General features: G+C 41.2%; 1 protein-coding gene across 12 annotated transcripts in view; it reads right to left on the bottom strand.

The window, feature by feature from the left end:
- The window catches only part of Palld (palladin, cytoskeletal associated protein), a 403,828-nt gene that overhangs the window by 37,511 nt on the left and 343,261 nt on the right, over window positions 1-23,056 (bottom strand). For 6 of the 12 annotated variants that reach the window (XM_087216935.1, XM_004852917.4, XM_021264916.2 and 3 more), the window contains one exon: window positions 1,067-1,702. The exons of 5 other annotated variants lie outside the window; for them this stretch is intronic. In XM_087216935.1, the coding sequence (XP_087073061.1) occupies window positions 1,067-1,702 (636 nt within the window). Of the gene's footprint in view, window positions 1-1,066; window positions 1,703-3,171; window positions 3,587-23,056 lie in introns of those variants that run through there. One more of the 12 variants, XM_087216937.1, reaches the window with a different exon arrangement.

Genomic DNA, 23,056 nt, shown 5'->3' with positions numbered 1-23,056 from the left:
ACGCATCACTGTCACCAGGGACAGAACTGGTACCATCATTTCTCACTAAAACTATATATATCACCATCTATTTGCAAATATATATATAAAGATATTTTCCACCTTCTGATCACTGGTTGTATGTAAAGCCTTATTTTCTAATTCTGTTTAGGTTTTTCTAAAACACTTTTTGTTTGCTGCAGAACTGGGACTGAACCCAGGGTCTTCACAATGAGCTACATCCCTAGATCTTCTATTTCTATTTTTAATTTTGGAATAGGGTCTCACCAAGTTTCCCAAACTGGGCCCGAACTTTCAGCATTCCTGCCTCAGCCTCACAGACAGTGCTGGGGTTACAGGCGTGTGCTACCACCTCCAGCCCTAAAACACTTAAGCATATACTTAACCCAAACTTCCACATGTGTTGTAATACGGAGCTGCAATTCTAAGGTACAGTTTAGTGGTGAGAACATGAATTCTGGAGTGAGACATGGATTCAAATATAAGTTTAATGGCTATGTGATCTTGAGATTAACTACTAGACTCCTCAGTTGTGTGAGACAGTGTTATCTCTTAGCAGTGCTGTATCAACTGAAATAATATTCGAGAATTGTTTAGCACAACGCTCGACAAATGGTAGGTAAGGCTGCTGTCGTAATTATTAAAGAGCGCTGAAGAGATTTTGAATAGTTGAACATCTTATATTTAATTTAAAAGAAAATGTGTCGATCTTGGTAAGGGTAAGGGAGCTATGCAATAGTAGCTTGTTAAAGCTGCTGTAATAATTTAAAATCAGATGGAGAAAAATTGGTGAAACTTTACACTGGTATTCCTGGGTTGTGGATGTTCTTTTTATATACTCATTTATGTATTTTGGCGGTGCTGGGAATTGAACTCAGGAGCTTCGCACTGAGGGACATCCTCACAGCCCCTCCCCTGTTGAGAAACACGGTCTCCCTAAGTTGCCCGGGCTGGGTTGGAACTCGGGATCCTCCCGCCTCAGCCTCCCATGCTAGGTTTACAGTCGGACGCCACCAAGCCTGGCAAGTTTTTCAAGGAGTGTGGGGCTGGGGCAGCGGTTACTCACGCAGGGGTGACGCCCTTGGGCAGCCCCAGGGCGTTGACGGCCACGGGGGCCGGCTGCGAGGGCAACAGGGCGCTGAGGAAGGCGGCGGGCGTCTGGCCGGGGCCGAAGCGGGCAGCGGGCGAGGAGCAGTGCGAGGCCGGGGCCGAGCAGGGCAGCGGCGGCGGCGGCGGCGGCAGCGGGAACACGTCGGGCACCGCGAAGGCGGCCGTGGGGCTGAAGACCGGGGGCGGCGGCGGCGGGGGCGACGGCGAGGACGGGCACCAGGGCGCGTCGGGCTCGGCGCCGAAGGGCAGGGGCGGCCCGGGCGCGCGGCCGAACGGCCGGGGCGGCGGGGACAGCGGCGACGGCAGGCTGGACGAGCTGGGGCTGGAGGCGGGCGTGCCGAGGCCGGAGGCGGGGCCCAGGCTCTGCGCGGCGATGAACTGCTTGGGGCGCGCGTAGTTGAAGGAGCCGGAGGACTGCATGGCGGAGGCGGCGCGGGACGCCAGCGCGCTCATGGGCTCCGCCGCGGCGGGCGGCGCGCGGGCCGCGAGCTCGGGGAGGCCGGGCGGCGGCGGGAAGGGCGGCGAGGGCGGCGCGCAGGCCTCCTGCTCCAGGCGGATCTGGCTCTGCAGCTGCTGGATCTTCAGAGGGTCCCTGCGGGGAGAGAGGGGCGACACGGTCAGAGAGGGGCCTGCGGGCCTGAGCCTGCCTTCCGCGGTGCCAGCCCTGCGGTGCTGTCCGCTCCCTGAACTCGGTTGTGCACAGAGCAGTAATTCACCGTGACGTGGCCTCTCAGGGTCTAGGTTTCCTACATGGCGATGCAAACCAGTTCACCGATCGTAAGGAAACTTCTGACCGACCTCCAGAGTCGTATTTTAACAGAAGCAGAAAAAGTGGGAAAAACTTGACATGAGTTCTCAGCTTCTCACTTGTGGCCAAGTTTTCTGAAAAAATTCTATCAGAACGAGAAAGTTACAAAGTAAACCCAGTTGACCGAAGTTATTTTTGCAGATTTGGGTTAGTCTTGCTTGCCTACTTCATTGCTGTCAGCTCTGCAGTCAGTAACTGTACCACAGGCTGATTTTTATCCTCTGCAGTTATTCCCTAAAAAGCCTTTACTGTATGAAAAATTTTAAGCTGATCTGCCAGTTATTTATACAAACCTTAATACACACTAATATTATATTCCATAGCTCAAACACATACAAACAAGGAACATCTGTTTTTAGCACGTAGGTGTCTAATATGCAACAAATTATTAATTTTATAATAATTGTTTAAGTTTCCCAAATACTTTCCATTGAGAACAGAGAAAAAACTTTAATTTCTGAAATAAGAGCAAGCAGCTTGTAGTTAAGTAAAATCTCACTGTTTTACTCAAAAGCTTTCATATTTATAGCAAATTGCACATCTAAGATGTCCTTTCCTCAGGTAAACCTAGGAACCAATGGCTGTCCAAAGAAAATGCAACAGAAGGTAGCCCTATAACAAGCAAATAAAACAGGGACAATCTTTAAAAAAAGATAAAACTAATTATCTAACTTGAAACCTTTTAAAATAAACCCCCAAAACTTTCTTATGCCCTGACATCTAATCTTCAAAAATAAATCAGACACTCAAAGCAATAAAAGGAATTAAAACTGCTAATAAAGTCAAAAAAGATTAAGTCTGCTATCAAGTATCATTAGATGTAAGTTCTCATGGCCTTTGTCCCCTTTTGTAATTATCCAGTAAAATTATTACACTTAAATCCATAAAAAGACAAAGAAATACTTTCCTGAGAACTGAACGGAATAGAGGGGATGGTTCTATCCTCTTAATCTGCAGAACATCAAAGATGCTTAACAACAAAAGATTCTGTGGAGTCCTACTGAAATTAATTTAAGCATTTTAAAAGCAGGCCGTCCGGCACATGTGCACATGCTTCATGGACTCAGCCCAGGAATAGAACTCATAGAAACCTCCACCAGCCCCAAAGCCATCATCCCGCACACTCGTTCGGAATTCCCAGAGGCTCCGTCCTGATCTTCCTCCCTCTGTTATCCCTTTCATATTTCCCAACTATTGCGGAACAAATCCTATTCCCAGACCCCTCTTCCACACTCTTCCGCTGACGACTGCACCTGGACGGGAGGCTGCACATCCGGGTGGCTCTCCTCTAAGGCACTGCCGGCCCTCCCCTCTCTTTGCCGGCCTGGGCTTTCAACGGCCACAGCCACAGCCCAAGCTGCGCCTGAAGGTCTTTCCAGCGTGGCCTGGCATCTGAAACAGCTGTGTGGTATGGATCTGCGGAGGCTGCCACAAACAGCCTGTAGTCGGTGCTGTCGCTGTGTGAGGAGCCCTCTGCCTCCGGATAGGGACCGGCTCCCGGAAGCCAGCCTTCAGAGAAGCCAGGCCAAGAAAGCCAAGCTCTTCATGATGCTGGTTCAGATTTTTTCTCCACCCGGTCGGCCTACTTACTCATTTAAGCGAAAAAAAGAACTAACCAAATTTGCTAACCTAAGCTTACAGCTGCTGAGGTACACAATTTTTAGTTGTTTTCTCAGTCTTCATTCAGCTGTTTTGACAAAGGTTTATTTTCACAGAGATAAAAAGGCAGAGAGAATAAAAGGTCCCAGAAAGTCAAGGTTGCCTGTGGCCTTTGGAAATTACTTAAAAATTATGTGTCATTAAAAAATTTATCAATTCTCTGGTTTCATCATTTTTTCTGCTGTTTTTCTCTCTGAATGTGAAAGAGGGAAGTGAAACTGAACTGAAGCTTTTGCAACTACTATGGAAAAGATAAAAGGTTAGGCTTTGTAAATAGCCTTAGTCACAAGTACACTTTCAGTGCCATTGTTTAAATCTTTGGTTTTGTACAACGAATCTGTCAAACTCCTCCCAGTTTCTTTTTTTCCCTCCCACCACACCCCCAATTCAAAAGTCAAGAAATTCCCCCCTCTTACTCATCCTGCAATTCTAAAGGGTTCCATACTTAAGGAAATAAAGCTATCCAGAATTAATGTTGTGCACCTGTCACAGTCCATTTACAAACAGAAAATGAGGTTTTAAGTAGCCCGCTCAATGTCAAAGAGCAAGTTATCTACAGAGCCAGGTTAGAACCTGTGTCTGCCCCGGCTTCTTTCATTACACCAGATATGCCAACACACATTAAAAACCTTGACCTTTGATATCAGGTTTTTTGTTTGTTTGTTTTCTTTTTTTTTGGTACCAGGGATAGAACTTGGGTCCTTGCACTTGCAGGGTAGGTGGTAGAACCACTGAGCTAAATTCCTGGTCCCCTTGATATCAGTTAAAAAAAAAAAATCTGGGTCATATTTCCCTCCTAAGGGAATATTCACTTTTATGCCTCTTTATAGCTATGACCCCCAGGCTATTAGGATCAGAATCATCAGATCCTAAGGTTTTAAATATTGACATATATAAAAATATATACACTGGTACCTCAGTTCATGAACTTAATTCATTCCACGATTCTGGAAAAGATGGTCATAGTCGTGTTCTTGAGGGAAAGATGGCCATGTTTGTCACCCCATGCAGAGTTTGCAAACACTTCTGTTTGTGAGCCAAACTGTTCGCAAGCAAATCGTCCAAGAACTGAAGCATCACTCTACATGAGTTCAAATTTTACTCTTTTTTAGGGTGAAATGCCACAGACATCAAAAGGTTCTGGCAGCTCAGGAAAGAAATATGTAAATTCTCTTAATGGAGTCTCCATCTACATCATAGACAGTCAAGGATCTCTGCCTATCCCCAAAAGTCTGCCCAGTGTTTCTAACAAGAATAATTTTGCAGACAGTTGGATGAGGCAAAGATTTCGTTTGACAAGGATAAAAGGAGATGTAAATCCTAATTCATTTTCCAATTCAGTCATCTTTCCTGCTACTAGATTAATAAAACAAGCTTGGAAAAAGTAGCCAGACTAAAAACACAGGCCCAAGCAGCAGTGGTACAGGTGAAAGGGGACCAGATTCGTGCACTGTACCGGCTTGGCCAGCTCCTGGCGGTGGGGTGACTGGGGGGATTAAGTGAGCAGCATCTGGTACATAACGTGGATTCAAAAAACATTCCACAGCACAACAACATAACCACCTCGATCCTGCTGACTCTACAAGAGGAACCTTTAAAAAATTAGAACAATGTTCCACTCATTACAGAGAATTTTCCTCTTCATTTGTTTCTATGCCAAGTGACTGGCAAAGGAAGAGTGGTGACAGTGGGGAGGTGCGGATGGGATGTGAACACAAGACCTGTCACAGTTATCAAACCCTGGACTGACTCGCCTACAGCAGCCTTCCTTGGGGATTTTTACTCTCCCCAGTTTTTATAAAATCTCCACAGGTTGGTGAAGTCAAGTAATGTGAAGGATTGGTTAGCTCACAAAGCCTTGTGTTGTGTCATTCTCTCCAAAGTGTTCAATAAACACAAAAGGTGCTAACAAGTTATTATTACTACATATCACTTTTTCTCTGGAGAACTGCTGCCCAAGCTCAAAACAAATGATGTGAAAAGAAACTTTTGGAAAACAATTTATATGTAAATTGGAGATTCCTAGTATGTCTCTTGGAACCAATATCTGGACTGCAAGAAGTAATTTGTCCACTGATCACACTATTAAAGATGGCATATTCGTGATTTTCTGCAGAAACTCTTGGGATCACAAAGCTGGCAACCATTTGTGATTTAAGCATATGCTATTTATGCAATCTTTTTCATTTTTGATTATGTAATACAGAAGCCACTGTATGATGAAGAGTTGGTCCTGCTATCCATACACCCTTGGAAGGCGAGGGCTGTAATTTCCAGCATCCTCATGACACACAACCAAACACAGAGCATAGGAGACTCATCACTGTCAAGGACACTAATCTAAATTTCTGTACCCATCAGGGTTCATCAGGCATATTCAATAACTTTTTTTTGGTACCCGCGATTGAACTTGGGTCCTTGCACTTGCAGGGCAGGCAGCAGAACCGCTGAGCTAAATCCATGGCCCAATCAGGCATATTCAACAGGTCAGTCCTACACCAAGGGCCCCAAGATGATTGGGAATTTTAAAAAATTTCCAAATGAAGGTAGGTAAGTGAATAAAGGGAAGCTACCACAAACAATTGCTCTATGGCTGAGACTAGCTCAGTGTCACATGTCTGAGAGAGCTCAATATACAGTGGACCCTTGACTTATAAACTCGATCGGTTCACGAGGGCTGGTTGTAACTAAGTCGGTAGAGTTGAGATCTGGATTTTACCTGGGTACACGCTATGCTATAGATAACAAGAGGCAGAGGACCCTTCCATTAACCTAATTAACCCAATGTGTTCATATGTCAGGCCAGTCATAACTTAAGGGTCCACTGTATTAATTCTGGTAACTTAAAAACTACTACAAAGGCTTCAATTCAGGTGCTACTGATAAAGCTCCATCTATGACTTTACTATCTTAATTCTCCAATTGTCTTTTTATTCTATTATGCCTTAATTTGTATCTTCATGTTATAGAAAGTAGATCCACTGCATGAGGGTCAATTTGCAAGAATTTGCTTGCTTTAGCACTTATTATAGCCCCTTGGTAAAAGGTATACATAAATTTCAAGCCAGGGGTGGTGCCACACATCTATAATCCCAGCACTCAGGAGGACCGAGGGTCACCACCAGCTCAAGGCCAGTCTTGGCTGCATAGTGAGTTCAAGACCGACCTGAATTACACAGTGAGAACCATCTCAAAGACAATAACAACAAAAAATCACAATGTTGAGAATAATCATTTGCACAATAAAAACAATATAAGCCAAAAGAGTGTATTGCATTGAGTTTAGAGGAAGTTATCAGTGCAGAAATAACTATTAATTAAAATACACTGCCCCAAGGTTGAAGGAGATAACAAGAATTAAGCTGGATTTTAAAGAATGTTAAATCAAATCAAAATTGACCACTGCTTGGGAATGTGAAGGTGTGTATTTAATCAGCATTATACAATGACATAGGTTTCTTTACAAATTCCCATTCTTTGATCTTTAATTCATTCCAAACCTTTTGTAAATTGTGCTCTCTAGACAAAGCAAGAACTAAACACAATTAATTCCATGCTATGGCTCAAGGGAGAAGTGGCCTGAGCAAAATCAGCGCACCATCTGAGTCTCTTTTAGAAAGATTTGTCCTTTGCACTTAGAATAAGAAGCATATCTAGCTCCACTACAGAAAAACAGTAGCTCTTTATGTCTTCCTGCATGAAGCTGATCTGTATTTGAAGTCATCCCACGTAGCATGAGAAAGACCGAGAAGGAACAATTGCTGACCAGTTCTTAATCCTCCTGGGAACCTCCTGCAAATCAAAAGATCGCTGCATCTGCCCTGTGCACAAGGAATAAGGCTGGAGAGGCTGGGGAGACAGGGTTCTGCCCAGGGTACTGTTGTGAACTGTCCTCAGAACAGGAGTCCTGCAGCTGGCTCCCAGAGACAGACTCCCATAGAGCCTTCTGCTCTAGAAAGGCTGCTGGAAGTGGTCTGAAGCACTTAAAGCCCCAGCAAAAGGCCAGGAGTGGCAGGCCGGACATGAGATGCCTGTGTGATAAGGGCTGGGTCTTGAGGGCTCTGCAGTCTCGAGGTGATGGCTGAATCTGAACGACCGTGGGACAATGGTGTTTTGGCCTCGGCCCCTTCAGGGGAGGAATGTGAGGTCAGGTCCCACCAGCTTTACTAACTCAGCAACATCACGGTGAAATGCTGTAAGTGGTTTCATTTCTACTGCTTCAAAGGCCAGTGAAAACAGCAGGAAGATATTAACTGCTGAGTCTTATGAAAACGATGCTAATTTAGTGGACATTAAAAGGAATATAAATTGTTCCCAACTGAAAATGTTTGGTACTAATTCTTAACATAGACACAGTACATTTTTGAAGAAAAATCTGTTTTCCCATTTTTTTTTTTTTTTTGGTCAGTACTTGAGGCAAAATCAATGATCTCATTTCTAATTGGAACACCAAAGAGAAGCTCCCTGTGAGACAGATGTTGAGAAACCTTAAAGTCTTCAGCAAAAAATTTCTCAGATTTTGAAGAACTAGTGGAAAAAAGATGAATAAACACTTAACTTTTTGTCTTACAATGCAATAAAGAATTTGGTGTATTTTAAAGTTTCATATGGTTAATGTCTCTTCAACTTCCCATTTTATCATTGTACAGAGACTGGTATCAACACATCTATCATTCCCACTTTAGCTTATCCTTGCTAAATTGAATATGGAGTTGGTACTCATTAAAAATAAATTACCACTGAGGGCAAAGAGTTATATTTTTTCAAGCAACTATTATATGCTCACCAAATGTCTTTACAAAGTAGCAATCTCTCACTTGTTTGCACTCTATCTAAATATTTTTCTCTTCATTGTCTTCCTGTCTATTCACAGATAAACTATCGAATTAATATTGGTTGAATTTAATTAAAACCCCCAGATTTCTCTAAAATACAAAAGAAGTGATCTGTCTCATCAGGCCAAATGGCATTTAGCAACACATAGTTGCTTTTCTCTAATAGAGTAATCTGAGAGATAAAGCCACTACCGTGTAGGTTATTTGCAAGAACATGGAGTTGATAAAATACAGAAACGTTCAATAGTTCAACTCCAGCTCCACTGTGAGAATTTCTGACTTGGATAGTTCCTTTATCCTTCTGGGACAATTTCTCTGCTTTAGAATGAAAATTTATAATGTGATACTGTTCCATCCGAGTAAACCTGTAGATTTTATGATCTGTCCTCTCTAGCCCTATAAAATCTAAACATTATGAAGATACTCATTTTGAAGTAAGTAGTAAACAACCAAATCAGTCCAAATATGCTGTGTGTGTGTATACAGTTTTTACATCCATTTTGAAAGACGTGCCTTTTTTTTTTTTTGGTAAACAATTTAAAGGCACTACAGAGGGAAACCAAAATAATTCCATGGTAAATATTCTTATAAAAGGATAATTTTACTCCATGAATAATCATCACCTAATTGGTTAACATTAGCTGGATTTTCCCCCTTAAGACAGACATACCTATGGATAAATGAGGCGCCGAAGTAGAGAAAAACAGCGTTTGGGTTTTGTGTGTCTCCAAACAGCTCCCAAGGGGATAGTGTTGGACGTGATTCTTCTCTAATGCTCTTCCTCGAAGAAACATGAGCTACAGTTAAGTCAGGGGCTCAGCGGCCACAGTTCTGTTAATAAACTCTTCCCTTCTTTTCACCACAAATGTTTTTCATCCTTGGGCCTGATTTTGTGAATCATCCAAAAATCCAATTAAGCTATTTTGTTCAATATAAAGAGAGGGTTATGTTGTGTCCAAGATCTAGAATCCAGGGGTCCCACTGACTATCTGTGCTACCGCTCCAGCATGTGACAATGAATCGCCAGCCCCTTGTTCTGGAAGCACTCTTCCCAGCTGGCATCACTAACACAACTATCCTTGTTTCCCTCCTTCTAATACTGTACTTTGTTTCCCTCATTGGTTCCTTTCTAGCTCTGTAAATATGGTGTCCCACTAGGATCCAAATTTCCTTTATGCTCCTCCTTGCATAAGGAATCAGCTGCTGCACCTTCCCTCCTTAACCTATGCAACCCAGCCTCAGTTGAACTGCAACTGTGTCACCCTCTTCCATGTAATATCAGTGTGCCTCTTTGCTTCAAACTCAATATACTTCAGAGGCTCTCACCTCATCTAATGTCTCCCCCAATAATGTCTGATATTCAAAATCCCCACAGTTTGAACCCAAATAGCCCAATAACCTTATCTCCAACCACTGCTGTATCCTTTTTTTCATTCCCCCAAATTACTATCACTGTTTCCCAAACTTACCCCGGGTTTTTCTTCCTCTTGGCCTTTTTTCACAGACTACCCTCCTTCGAAAGGCTCACTCCTGCCAGTTTTTAGCTGTTCCCTAAGGTGTCTGCATCCTTTTTTGCCCATCCATGTCTATCTTTCTCGAAGCCCTGCCTAATAGTATCTAGCAGTCCTCCTCTCTCCTCCAAGCTGCTCCAGCCCACTAGGCTGGTAGGGCACTGTTGAGGTGTGGCAGCAGCAAAGTCATCCCGTTCCCCAAAAGAGGAGAGCCAGACTTGTGTTCTTTGTATTATGTGTACATGCTTTTCATATAGATGTTACTAAATACCTATATCCTTTGATGTAGAATATGGGAAAGGGAACTGTCTTATAATAGTGTTGAAAGTACACACACACACACACACACGCACACACACTTATATAACTGTCAGAGCTCTTTAACTGACAGTACTAATATCTGTAGCTTTTTAGTGTCCAAAATATGAAACTTTCATTGGCAAATGACAGCATTTGTGAACCTGGAAACAGTTCCTAATTTGGCATCCGGGAGGTACTCACTCCATCATGTTCCAGGCAGTGGCAGTCTGTACCAGTGCCCATTTTCCATTTTATTTGGTTATCAGTCAAAAAAAGCATCAAGTTTATGTTTGCCTTGAGGAAAAGTGTTCCAGGGATATTTTCAGCACTTACTGAGAGCTGTAGTCATCTCTAGGCAATTGTTTTCTTTGATGGGACCCGTTCTTCTCATCACTGAACTGCTCTTTAGCCACCCTTTCAATGCACAGGCTGTCTCCTAAGATAACAAAATCAGTCCCTGTACAGAAAGAGGGACCGATTCTCTCTGTGTTCATTGTGCAGCAGGTCACAAAGACCCAACAGTGTCGCTAACAGGGCTGCACTGGAGTCTGCACTGGGGCTGGAATTGGGAGCACTGATGTCTCTCTGGAGTACTCCACTGATATCGGTCTGAACTCTTTTTTTCCAGCACTGTGAAGCACTGCCTGGAGTTGCTACCGGTGGGTACCGATGCGTGTGTAGGCAGGGGCCATGCTTTCTCTGGCAGGAAAGAGTCAGTTGTTGATGACATGGCAGTAAGCATTCACAGAAGCAGGTAGTATTCACTAACGGGTGGAGAACTGAATGAATTCCTTTTTAAAATCAGTAGTCTGAAACTCCAAGTCGCATGGAAATCTATCTTTATTACCTGCCACTCTTCCCTTCATCTGGCAGCAGCAGTCCTTTATAAATCTGCTTTTGCCCTACTCCTCTGAGTCAGCCAGATATAATCCCCCAGCCCTGGTAAGGAGGGTGATCGTGTGACTCAGGACTAGCCCATCACTGTATGGCCTCATCAAATCATCCAGGAATAACTACAGAATCCGGGTCAGGCCAGGAGGAAGAGGAAGCTGAGGCATAAAGATATATAAGTGGTCTAAGGCTTCACAGCTGAAAGCAGTGGAGATGGGCTTATAACTGAAGAGATCTGGCTCATGGCTGCCATGGTCCAGTGGCCCTTCTCAAGGTGCCACAATTTATCTAGTGCTTAGCAAGTGCCCTGTGACTCTCCGGCCACAGAGGACCGTCCTAATTGGCTCACTCTGCTCTCCCTCTCCCCTCTGTTTCTGTGTTACGAGGCTGTAAACATGGCAGTGCAGCTCAAAGCAGAATTTCTTTCAGTTTAGCACCATCAACCAGCATTTATTATATTGAGAAACCACTGAATGCTTAGTCTCTGCTAACTAAAATCACTTATTTACAGTTGTACAATGTAAGTCCAAAAAAAGGTAGTAGATGGCTAGGAGGATGAAACTTACTGGAAAAGATTCTAAGTTCATATTGTGCAAGTAAAATCTGAATTTAAATTTGTGGGAATCAAAAGACACATGACATGATAGCAATAAATACTACCATAATTTCATCACAGAAGCTTGTATATACTTATAGTTTTATTCCCTACTCTCCTATTTGAACAAGATGTTTGTTGTAGTAAAAGTAAATTAATAAAAAGAATAATGTCTAAAGAAATTGGAATTAAACTCTTAAAATGGCTTTGGTTTTTAAATCACAGATCTTTTTAATTTTTCCCGCCACAAACATACTGAGTATGTTCCCTGGCAAAAGTGACCATGCCATCAATTATTTGTGTGGCCTTGACTAAATCACTTTGGGTTTCAATTTCTTCATTATCTGAAATGATGCTGGATTATTTTAAAATTGTTTTCCTTAAATACTTTTAAAAGTCCCTTCCCACTATAAAAACCACTATCTAGTCTTTCAAGATTGTACATCTGAATATTACTAATATTACTCATCTGCTATGTTACTCAATCTCTTGAGAGATTATATCAGTAAATATGCTGAAGTTTAGGAATATATTTTTACATGCTGATGAGCTACATCAATTTATAAATTTTTCCAAATTCCTGTTAACATAGGTCCATCACTGAAGAACTAAACAACATTTCTGAATAAATAGTACACTGCCAATAACATTTTCTACATATTTTGATCTCATAAAGATAAATAAGTGAAAGGAATGCACAGCTGGCTCTGGTACTGGAGTAATTCATTTCCCTTAAAGGTCAACCATTGCTAGTTTAAAAGTTAATGGCCAAGATACACAAGCCAAGGGTTCTGTGGTGTGAACGCAGGCCTTGCCTGATCACCAGGCAGTCTCCCATTCCAACCTCTCCTCTGAAGAAAGAAGTCCCTGAAAAAACTCAAAAATGCATTTTAGCAAGCTTAAGAAATGTAGCCTACCAGCACGAATTAAGAGCTTTGTGACCATCAAAAAAAAAAAAAAAAAAAAAAAATGGGCTGGGGATTTGGCTCAGTGGTTTCGCCACCTGCTGTGCAAGCGCAAGCACCCAAGTTCGATCCCCAGTACCAAAAAAAAAAAAAAAAAAAAGCTGTAAATTTTAAGTGGCTCTGACCCTCCTTAGCTTTTGACGAGCTAACTTTGACATTCCTTAGAGGCCAAAGGATGAGAACCACTAATGAAAGATCTGACTAACCTTTCCCCTTAGGAGGCAGATCCAATTTTCAGCAGTAAATGAAATCTATCTAAATGTGTCTTGGGAAGAACTACTATAAATGAGGTTCCCTCCTGAGAAATGACTAAAACCACCAAAAACAATTCTTAGATAAAACAATCCAATTTTAATGTAATTACTCTTAAAAATGAGTAATTTATAATAGCTACATGAAGTTTCCAACATGATTACAGATGACTCTGTGTATGCAAGAGTTATTTACCTGGCACTCTATCAAATGGAGTTTTTTTATAATATGGTATTTCTAGTAATATAAAAATGCTCCAAAATCTTGAGATGGCTTTTAAAAGAAAATTTTGTAGTGCATGCAGTTGTAGTACTAAGCTTATATGACATGTATGTAATGAAGCTTGCTGCGTGCTACATCTGGGTTTCACGATGATACTATAAGATTATATACTATTATAAGATTGTAAGAGTACGTACTGCTTCATTTTGGGAAGTTGTATATACATCCGCATGAAAGTGATCATTACTTTAAAAATTTAAGACAAATGGTGTAGAAAGTCACTGGAGGGAGTATATTATCAGGGCGATTGCCTCCAGGAGGAGACCAGGGCAAATGTAGATGAAAGGGACTTGCATCTGGTGAACTACTGCACCAGGAGCAACTGCCAGAGCTTAGATTTAGATTTCTTCAACTCTGAGGGTCTCAAGTGGGGATACCGAGGTAAGAATGTCTTTAATTCCTCAAATCATTTCTAACAAGAATACAGATAAACATTCTAAAGAACAAAGGAAAGTTATGCTCCGAAGCAGCCAGGTTTCAACAAAGGTGACTTCTCCCCTGAAGGGTGAGGAGGAAGCGATCCAGCGCTGATTGTCCGATAGTTTTATGTCTGTGAAATGCAGCCTCAACAGCAGTGTGTGCATCTACAACGTACATGACTGACTAGATATAGTGGTATCTGGGTAATACATATTTTTTCAAATTTAAATATGATAAAATTATTTTCCAAGGACTAGGCTTAGGTAAAAATGACATAACTCTTTCTTCATAACTTGGCCTTTCAAATATCAACTTATATCTTTTTTTTTTTTGGTACCCGGGATTGAACTCAGGACCTTGTGCTTACGAGGCAGGCGGCAGAACTCAACTTATATCTTGATTGTGGCCACTAGCAAAGAAAAGTGGATCTTTGTTTTCACAAGTACAAGCAGTTCCTACCAGGGAACAAAGATTAATAATTAGTTTTGTGGTTAATACCTTCTAAGTAGGACAGGATTAATGTAATAGATACAAGTATAGAAACATAAAAGTTGAATAGTAATTTTTCTTGCTGTGATATATTTTAATCTCTAAAGTTTTTATCAGAAGAGTAAATTGAAGATGCACAGAATTTACAAAAATGTCAAAATAAGCCAGAGACATTAAAGTTATTTGTGATATATGGTAAAGACCTAATAGATGAAACATTTCTCTTTTTGGCTTTCAGGTGTGTGATATTAGCGTATTTAAAACTCTTGCTGCGAGGTATCATTGAGGCATCAGGACAATGAAAGGGTCCTCTGTCCTGCACTGTGTTTTGCTGTGGAGGCAATTCCAGGAGGGAAGTGCTCCTGACCTGTGTCCTCTCTTGAGAAGTAGGAATGGTAGGTGAATCTAGCTCAATTGGCTCTCCTTTTGTCTTCTCATTTTGGTCCTGCTGTTTGCAGGGAGTGAATTTGTTCTTGTGTGTGTGTGTGTATTGTGGTGGGTGTAGGGCCTGCCCTTTTGGAGCTGTACAATACTGGCAGTGAATGGTAAGTAAGTATGTTTAACTCTGGAGTGAAGCTCATTTGGCCCAACCATACATCCCCTTTCTCCTCTGAGATGTCTGCAGCATAGGTCTGACACTTGGATCTCTCTGAGTCCTCAGTTTATCTCTCAAATTGTCTCAAATGTGAGCAGGGAGAAAGGAAAGTTCTCTTCATCTATATCATTCATGCCCTTTACTGGCCTGAAAGACCCTTAGACATGTGGGATCTCTTGCTAATAAATTAGTGAGTTTTTAAATTTATAGCCATTATTTGTTTAGCCTTTATTTGGCTAAAGAGCTGAGAAGTGAATGTGACCTCCAATGTACTCAGTGGAACAAACTAAAAGCATTAAACAACTTTGGGGAGGCAATCTGGGGACTTCCCATCGACATCTCAGCATGTGCCCTTGGTGGCAGGGTCTCAGTCCTTACCTAAAGGATTTAGAAAGAGCTCCCCCACTTCATGTATGTGCTGTCCCTGAGCAACTCTGGTAAATGAAGATTTATGCATACTCACTCATTTCCAATGGAGTTTTAGCATCTCTTTCTCCTCCTGAAGATAGAGGACAGCTTTATAACTGCTTTTATAATCACTTTTAATTCAGCTGATCCAAATACTGTACTTAGTTAAAATTTCCTTTGCCAAATGGCTGGTAACGTTTTTAGTTTGTTGCATTTTAAAAAAATTCCTGCCATCAGGCTTTGATTATAAAAATGATGAGAATGGTTAAAGGCAAAGCATCATGTAAGGCTGCAATCAACAACATATTCTTTGTGGTCAACAGAGTTTAACTTTTTTGCCTGAGAGAATTAAAACACAATGACTGTTCCTGAAAATCTGTAGTGCAGTAGTCATCATAAAAACTTTTCTTTTAAAATTTGCACTCAAATTATAATAACTGCAGATATTCCTGGGCAATACTTCTTCTTCTCTCTTTTGAGATGAAATTCTATTTCTTGAAGTGGTAACACCTACACGATAAAAAGTAAAAAAAGATGACAACCTCCCCAAACACTACTGGAGTTGCAGAAACATGATTCTCCGCACAACTCACTGTTACCATTTCCTGAGTTCCCACCCAAGCTACCCCAGACATAAGCACACGGATGTACACTGTAGGGTAGCCCTGTTGCTCTTTAGACCAAGATTTTTTTGAACACAGACTTCCATATTGAATACATTTATTTGATTATTCAGTGTAGCCCCCCGCACTCCTGACAGCACTTACTAGTTATGTGCCTAGCTGAGACCAAAGTCCTTGGAAGTAATTAGTTTTGAAGTTTCACTTAACTAAATATGGAGATGGAACAGATAAAACTTTAACTTTGTCTCAGTTAGAAAAAAATAAAAATCTTTCTTAAGTATCAGGCTCACTGTGCATTATTCAGGCCATACTTCAGATTTTAGCTGCAGTGGTACTTGTGTGCTGGGGAGCGATGCTGTCATCTGGAGCCTGGTATCAAAATATTATTTGAAGTACATAGAAACCAGCTTCTTTGGTTTTTTTCATTTCTATGGGTATTGGACTCTTTAATAATTAAGTTCTCTTTTAGAGAAAAATGGGAATCTCTGTAATCACTTTGATAATTGAGCAAGTATTTGCCTCAGGCTGAAAATAATTTTTCACACTACACAGCAGTTTACTTCCCAAAGGACTCATTTAATACCAACGTGAGCAAGAAGAGTACTCCCATCTCTGTCCAACTCATTTTCTTGTTTGATTTGTTTCAAAGCATTCACTACTGAAATTATTTCATTTATAGATCTCTTTTTGTACTTTTGTTTTTTTTGGTACCGGGGATTGAACTCGGGTCCTTGTGCTTGCGAAGCAGGCGGTGAAACCACTGAGTTAAATCCCCAGCCCCTCTTTTTGTACTTTCTGCCTAGATGTCCAGCTCTCCGCCCCCATTCCTGCACCAGTCCAGGGAGGTCAGTGCCTTAAGAAGAGGGTCTTCTTCCTGTCGTTTTTGTTTTGTGGCTCAGGATCTGGAATGGGGTCTGACATATAGTTCTCCACAGAAAGAACTCCATTTCTAGAACCAGGATTGACTCTTCTTACTGTTACTTGGTTTATAAGTTAGCAGCAGTTTTCAGATATGAAAAGACGAACATGACTGTTCAGAGTATTTAATGTTGGGTCTGGTACGTTGACTTGGACGGTAAGGGTTTGTGTCTCCCTGACTACCTACCTCTAGACCTGCACTGTTCAGTGTGGTGGCCACTGGCCACGTGCGGCTCTCAAACACTTGAACTACTGTTAGTCCAAACTGAGATATGCTGTAAAATGTAAAATACACACCAGATTTTGAAAATTTAGTTCAAAAAGTGAATGTAAAATGATCTCATTACTAATTTTTATATTGCTTCTGTGTTCAAGTGGTAACATTTTTAATATACTGGGTTAAATAAAATATTGTTAAAATTAATTTTATTTGTTTCATTTCCCTTTTAAATGTGACTATGAGAACAGTAAGGTTGCTTATGTGGCCTACATTGTAGTCTACATTATATTTCTGCTAGACAGCACTCCTGGAAGCTTCTCAGAAGCGTTATAGTCTCCGTCCTCCTAGATGTTTATTAGGTGCTGTACCTTATGAGAATCACACCAGAGCGCCTTAGAGTTTAAAAACATAGACTCTGAGGGACCAATATTATCAGATAGTGGTGATGGATTTGTCCACGGTAGTGACAAAAAGCTGTCCTCTAATTTCTTACTCATTTTCTTATTTATTTGCTGACTTCACAGCAAGTAATATCCGAAATGAGTCTAAGAGGGTTTCTCAAATTGTTCCCCTCTGCTAAGATGCTCTCAGCTGGTCATCAGTCTGTTTGGGGCACCTTTGGTGCTACTCATCATGATGGGTGTGAACACCCCTGTCCTGCAAGCACTCTCTGGAGGGCAGCGGAGAGACTCCATTCCATACAGAGCCTTCCTCTCTTCAGGTCACACTACAAGGCCATGGTTATGGAGTTTGTTCTCCTGGCTGTAGTGAGCATGGACATCAACCAGTCATAGGGGACAGGTTGTGACCTCTGAAGACTTAGGGAAAAGGGCAAGAGATAGTTGTGGTATGAAGATGAATTTTCTTTCACATCAAATGTAATAAAACCCTTGGATCATGTAAGAGAGCAAAAGCAAAAATACTGAAAGACATCCATAAGAGGGGATGACCAACTACAAAGCTGAAGTATTACATTTAAATAAAGTCATAGGTATTTTTCTCCCATTTAAACAAATACTTAAAAATCAGTGCAAAAGTATAAAAGCAATAGTCTACTGTTTTAAGATGCACAGGCTATTTTTATATTTAGAGTAATTTGAGGGGGATAGAAGAAAGTCTAGATTGAATAGTGCCAGGCACTTATCTATTCTTCTCAACCAAAGTATTCTCAACCCAGAAACCACTATCCCAGAGGAAACCTGCCAAGCTGAAGAGAGATTTTAAGAGATACTCTCTTCATACTCAAAAGGTGAAATTTTAATAATAGTATTATTTATGCTTGAACAAACTTTATAAAAAAACAAGATGCTTGGAAAAAAATTATAATACATTGAGTGTATAACTAAAAAAATTGCCTCCTGATATTATTAACTTAGTTTAGCTAAATATAGTTAGCAGACCACATGCTTCATAGCACACTTTCCCTGGAATTCAGCTAATATAAATAAAACAAACGAAGAGAACCTGGTCCCCCTCCATGAACGTTACATCATTCTTCCATATTAGGAAAACTTGATTCAAATCTGAGATTCTGCTCTCAACAATCAGTTTAATTTTCAATGAGTAGCCCTCGCCAGAAGGGCTACTGACATAGGGAGAAAGGTGACACTGGCATTTTCAACAACAGGAACGGGACGGACAGCATCTACAGAGTGCGTTTTAATTCCCTAGAGAAAGTACATTTATGAAAGCATATTTAATGTTCTCCAAACTTGTGTTTTTTATATGTTTTTTGATATAAAAACAAAATACAATGAATAGAGGAAAAAGCAGGAATTCTTAGATTGTTGATTTATCATAATTCCAATACTGATTCTGACCAAAGATTTTTGTATCTGACCTTAAGGGGTGATGTGAAAGGTAAGAAGTGATGTCAGACTCCTCCTTTGCCTCCCCTGGATGTGGTGCCTGATGCTAGACTGCTCTCAGTTACCTTTTCTCCTCTGAGATATTACCATATTAACATGTTACCTCATTTAGGCTTCCTAGTGTGAAAGATAAGATTTATAAAGTTAACACTGTACGTGTAAAATAAAAATCCACCAAACCACTTCCTTAAAAATTATCTTTTCATGGATATAAGTAGAATTATTAATCAGTTTGCTGATTCTATTTTTCTTTCCTCTTGTGTAAGGACTATTTTCATGAGAAATAAGGAAAAGATGAAGAAAAATGTTCTAAATCTGAAGTCCACAATAGATCAATCGTGTCGACAAAGTTGATGCCACATTCTAAAACAAATAATTTATAAATAAACTATTTGACATACAATATATTATTAACATAACACACTAATGAAAACAATAGCAGTTTCTTATACTGTGTGCTCCCCTGAGCAGAGCGTATATAACAATCTTATCACTGATTTCTCATGTTCCACTTCGAGTAGGGAACAAAATCAGATTAATCAATGACACTGTTCAAGAAAATGTGGAGGGCGTGGAGTGGCGATCTGACAATGGTTGTGGAAAGAAGAAAATCTGATCTGGAAAATAAGCGAGGACAGTTCTAACAGTTCCAAGTTTATACTTCCAAATCTATTATTGAACTTTTCCAACATTTACTTTTCCAAAGGAAAGAAAAATAAATATAACTGAATCTCTTGCACTTGCACTTGCTATACTGGACAGAGAATGATCCTCATTGTTTCCCATAAACAGCATCTACACTGGGAAGCTGGAAAGTAATTGCATTTAAGGACTCAACCTTCTAGCTCCAAAGGTCCCTCCCATCACCTGGGGGGTTTTGCTCACCTATCTCTTCTGACTTAGGAATTAAAGGTAATGATGACTTTTTACATGTGTAGGCTCTGGAATTAGATTGCCTATATTTAAATTTCAGACTCTATTATTTCTTTGATCACTTAACCTTTCTAAACCAATTTCTCATCCTTAAAATGAGAGTCATAGTGAGTAATTGGCTATCATGTGTTTAGAGCATGCTTGAGCAAGCCTTCAATAAGTGTTAGCTGTTAATATTCAGTGTGTGTGCGCGCGCACCCTTTCCTTGGGGACAAATAATGCCCTAGAAAGGACTCTGGGACAACAGGCAAAGCAACTGTCCTAGGAGAAAATGGAACATGTAGTCATCTCATTAATAGTTTATAATGACAAGGTCACTTATTGTTGAGATACACTAACTTACAAATTAACAAAATTTGTGTATCACTGGGTACTAGAGTATACAAGAGATTAGTTGAAATAAAGCCTTAATAAAGAAATCACTTATTATAACTTAAAGTATTTATCTTAAGATAGACTTAACACATTAATTCCCCATTTTGCTGAGTTCAGAACATTCCTTTTCAACATTAGCCCAGATATCCTGTGAAGTTTAACATTAACTAAAAAGGTAAGCATGAGCACAGTTTATTTTCTGTGGATCAAGTTGTGGTCAGCACAGATACAAGTGAATGAGTTGCTTCCCTCCTGTCCAGGGAAACTGTCCCCTCCTACACTGTCATTGTAGAAACAGAAAAAACATCTGTTAAAAATGAGCTTTAGTGGAAAAAATTCAGCTGGCACTCTCTTTTCCCCTCTGTCGTCTTTTTTTCATACCACTCTTACGTAAGTTCTTTACTATATATAGTAGAGAATGGGGAGCTGAACCTTGATCTGACAGAGGAAGTGAGAGTGGGCCCCTTTCTCCCACCCTGTGCCCAGAGGCAGCGGCACCCGACTGACGACTGACGGCAGGAGATGTGGTGATCCAGAAACAGCCCCAAGCTCTCTGAGACACTGGCCCTGCTGCACGGCTGGGTCTTCTCAGCCCATCAGCCTCCCTGCCTATAAAATCGGCACACTGCTATTTCTGACTCAATTCACTGAGGTGCCTGTGGAACCGTAAGAACTCCTGGGAAATACCTTTTTTGGCTTACTCAGTTATGCATTTCCTCATCTCATCATCCACCCCCAAGGTTTATACAAGAGCTACAATTCTAACATTTCAGTCTAAAGATCCTAGACCATTCTACCACCCTTGATCAGCCTGTCCAAGCAAGGTCAATGTTGCTTTGTTTAGTGTCTGTTTTGCCCACTAGGCTACAGTCTCCACAAGGGCAAGACACGCATCTGTTTTATTCAGTAATAGGCCAGGCACACATTCCAAGAATGGACGAATGAATCAGCCAATGAATACGAAGTGGCTAACATTTACTGAACAGTTACCGTGTAGTTTTGGACAATTAATCCCTCTCTATCTCAGTTTTCTCATCTACGTAATGGGATAATAACCACCTATGTGATAGGGCCTGTACGAAGACAGCATGAGAACAGGGTTTGGCACAGAGCTGTGCTATGTCAGCTGTTGTCAGAGTCCTCTCTTCCTCCTTGCTCCGTGCACTGTCACTGACCCTCATTCACAAGTCAGAACCCCCTTCCTCCACACCACCAGGCCTGCCTTTTTCTCCTCTCCTACATGTCTTCCACACAGTCCTGAGAGTTTCAAAACCCACCTCTGATCTTGTGATCTGATTTCCCTGCCCACAATAGCTTCCGCCTGCTTTCAGGATAAATTCCATGTTCCTTAACCTGGCCCACTAGTCCTGGCTTTTCCTCCCCTGGCTAGTCCCAGAGTTTCAGCCCTATCCTTCAGAACTAGGACTACTCCTGACTCAGTACCTCTCTCCACCTCCGATTCAACTTTCAGATGCCAGTTCACACATCACTTCCTGAGGAGAGGCCCATTCTGGGCCCCTAAACTGTTTGAGGCCCTTCAGTTTTCTGTCCTTCAGAGTCCTGGCACATTTTCTTCTAGGATCTGCTACACAGGCATCTGCTACACAGGCATCCTACATACCTATCTGGTCTCTGAGTCCATGCAGCCAGGCCATGAAAGGCCCTTTCTAGCCTCAGTGAAATGCAAACCAGGAGGGAAGTGAGCATGGGCTGATCTAGAGACATCTGGTACCTCATGTGGAAATCTTCCAGTGTGGCTCTTTCTGGGCTTCACTTTGGTCATCTGTAAAAATAACCTGTGCTAAACTTTTAAGCCCAACATTTCTTTTGGACAAAATAAATTCTGTGTGCACATGTGGAAGAATCGGCAATTCTGCTGGCTGAAAGAACAAGTTACCATGGGAGATGCTCTTAGCTGTTGCTATGGCTCCTCTCCACTTCCCACCATTAGTTAGCTGGGTGTGAATCTCTCCTTTACAATAGCAATTCGGTCTTCTATTTTTCTCCAAATGGCTAACATGAAAACATAATTTATGACATCTAGCAAGTAAACTTGACTTTTTTTTTTTTTTTTTGCAAAACTTAATAGTGAATGAACAATTAATATTACTACAAATAAGGCAGAAGAAAATTCCTGGTCAAACTCCTACTATTTACTGATAGCAAGCAGTCAAATATTCTAAACACAGTGTATAGTCCTTACAACCACAGACTTGTGTTCATACTAACTTTGGGGCGGCCTTTTGCTTTCCCTCTTTCATTCTATCTTCTTGCCCATTGCCTTCAATGAACTTAGCAAATACTGACAGAGCTTGTTCTGTATCTTAGGCACTAGGCTCAGGCCTGGAAATCGAGTAGAGATCCACAGCACTGCATGTCTGACAGAACATGTTTGGGATTGCTGGTCAGAGGTGTGTGGAGGGGGTGTGTTGCCTCTTAGCTCCTCCACCTTCTCAGCCTTCCTAGGCAGCTTCTATGCATCCCTGTCTCTCTGACTCAGGAGGCCACCACAACGCAGCAAAGCTAGACTGGTGACAAAGCTGTCATCAGCCTCAGAGCACTCTGCCTACTGGACCCCTCTCTCTCTGCCTGTGACAGTGGTTTGTTGCCTCCGTTTTCCAGGAGAACTTAACACATTGCCAAGAGACTGAAAGTGGGGTAGACTGGTTTGACATTCGATTATTTTGCTAGACAGGGCTACTAGTTGGAGTTTTCATTAATGTCACCTATGTGCTTATCATATGGGGATAAAAGAGCCATAATTCTTTCACTTGTAGCTTATTAAAGTGCTAAATAGTAAGTTTTTCAATAGAAATAAGTTTAGGATGAACAAAAAAATCCAAAAGAGATTAGAGAATTGGCCTGTTAACTTACAAACAGTCATTCTATATATTTAGGTCATTTCTCCTTTATGGGAGTGAGGGACCTGAGAGGCAGAGAGAGATTCTAGAAACAGAGAAAATAAAAGTGAGCTAGACCATGGGCCCAGTCTTTAGAGT

This window comes from Heterocephalus glaber, unplaced genomic scaffold (assembly GCF_053883595.1).
Source record: "Heterocephalus glaber isolate CG9 unplaced genomic scaffold, H.glaber_assembly_v1.0 deba00001461, whole genome shotgun sequence".
Classification (NCBI taxonomy): domain Eukaryota; kingdom Metazoa; phylum Chordata; class Mammalia; order Rodentia; family Bathyergidae; genus Heterocephalus; species Heterocephalus glaber.
Note: the sequence above shows the minus strand (reverse complement) of the source record. Positions and strands in the feature narration are given on the sequence as shown.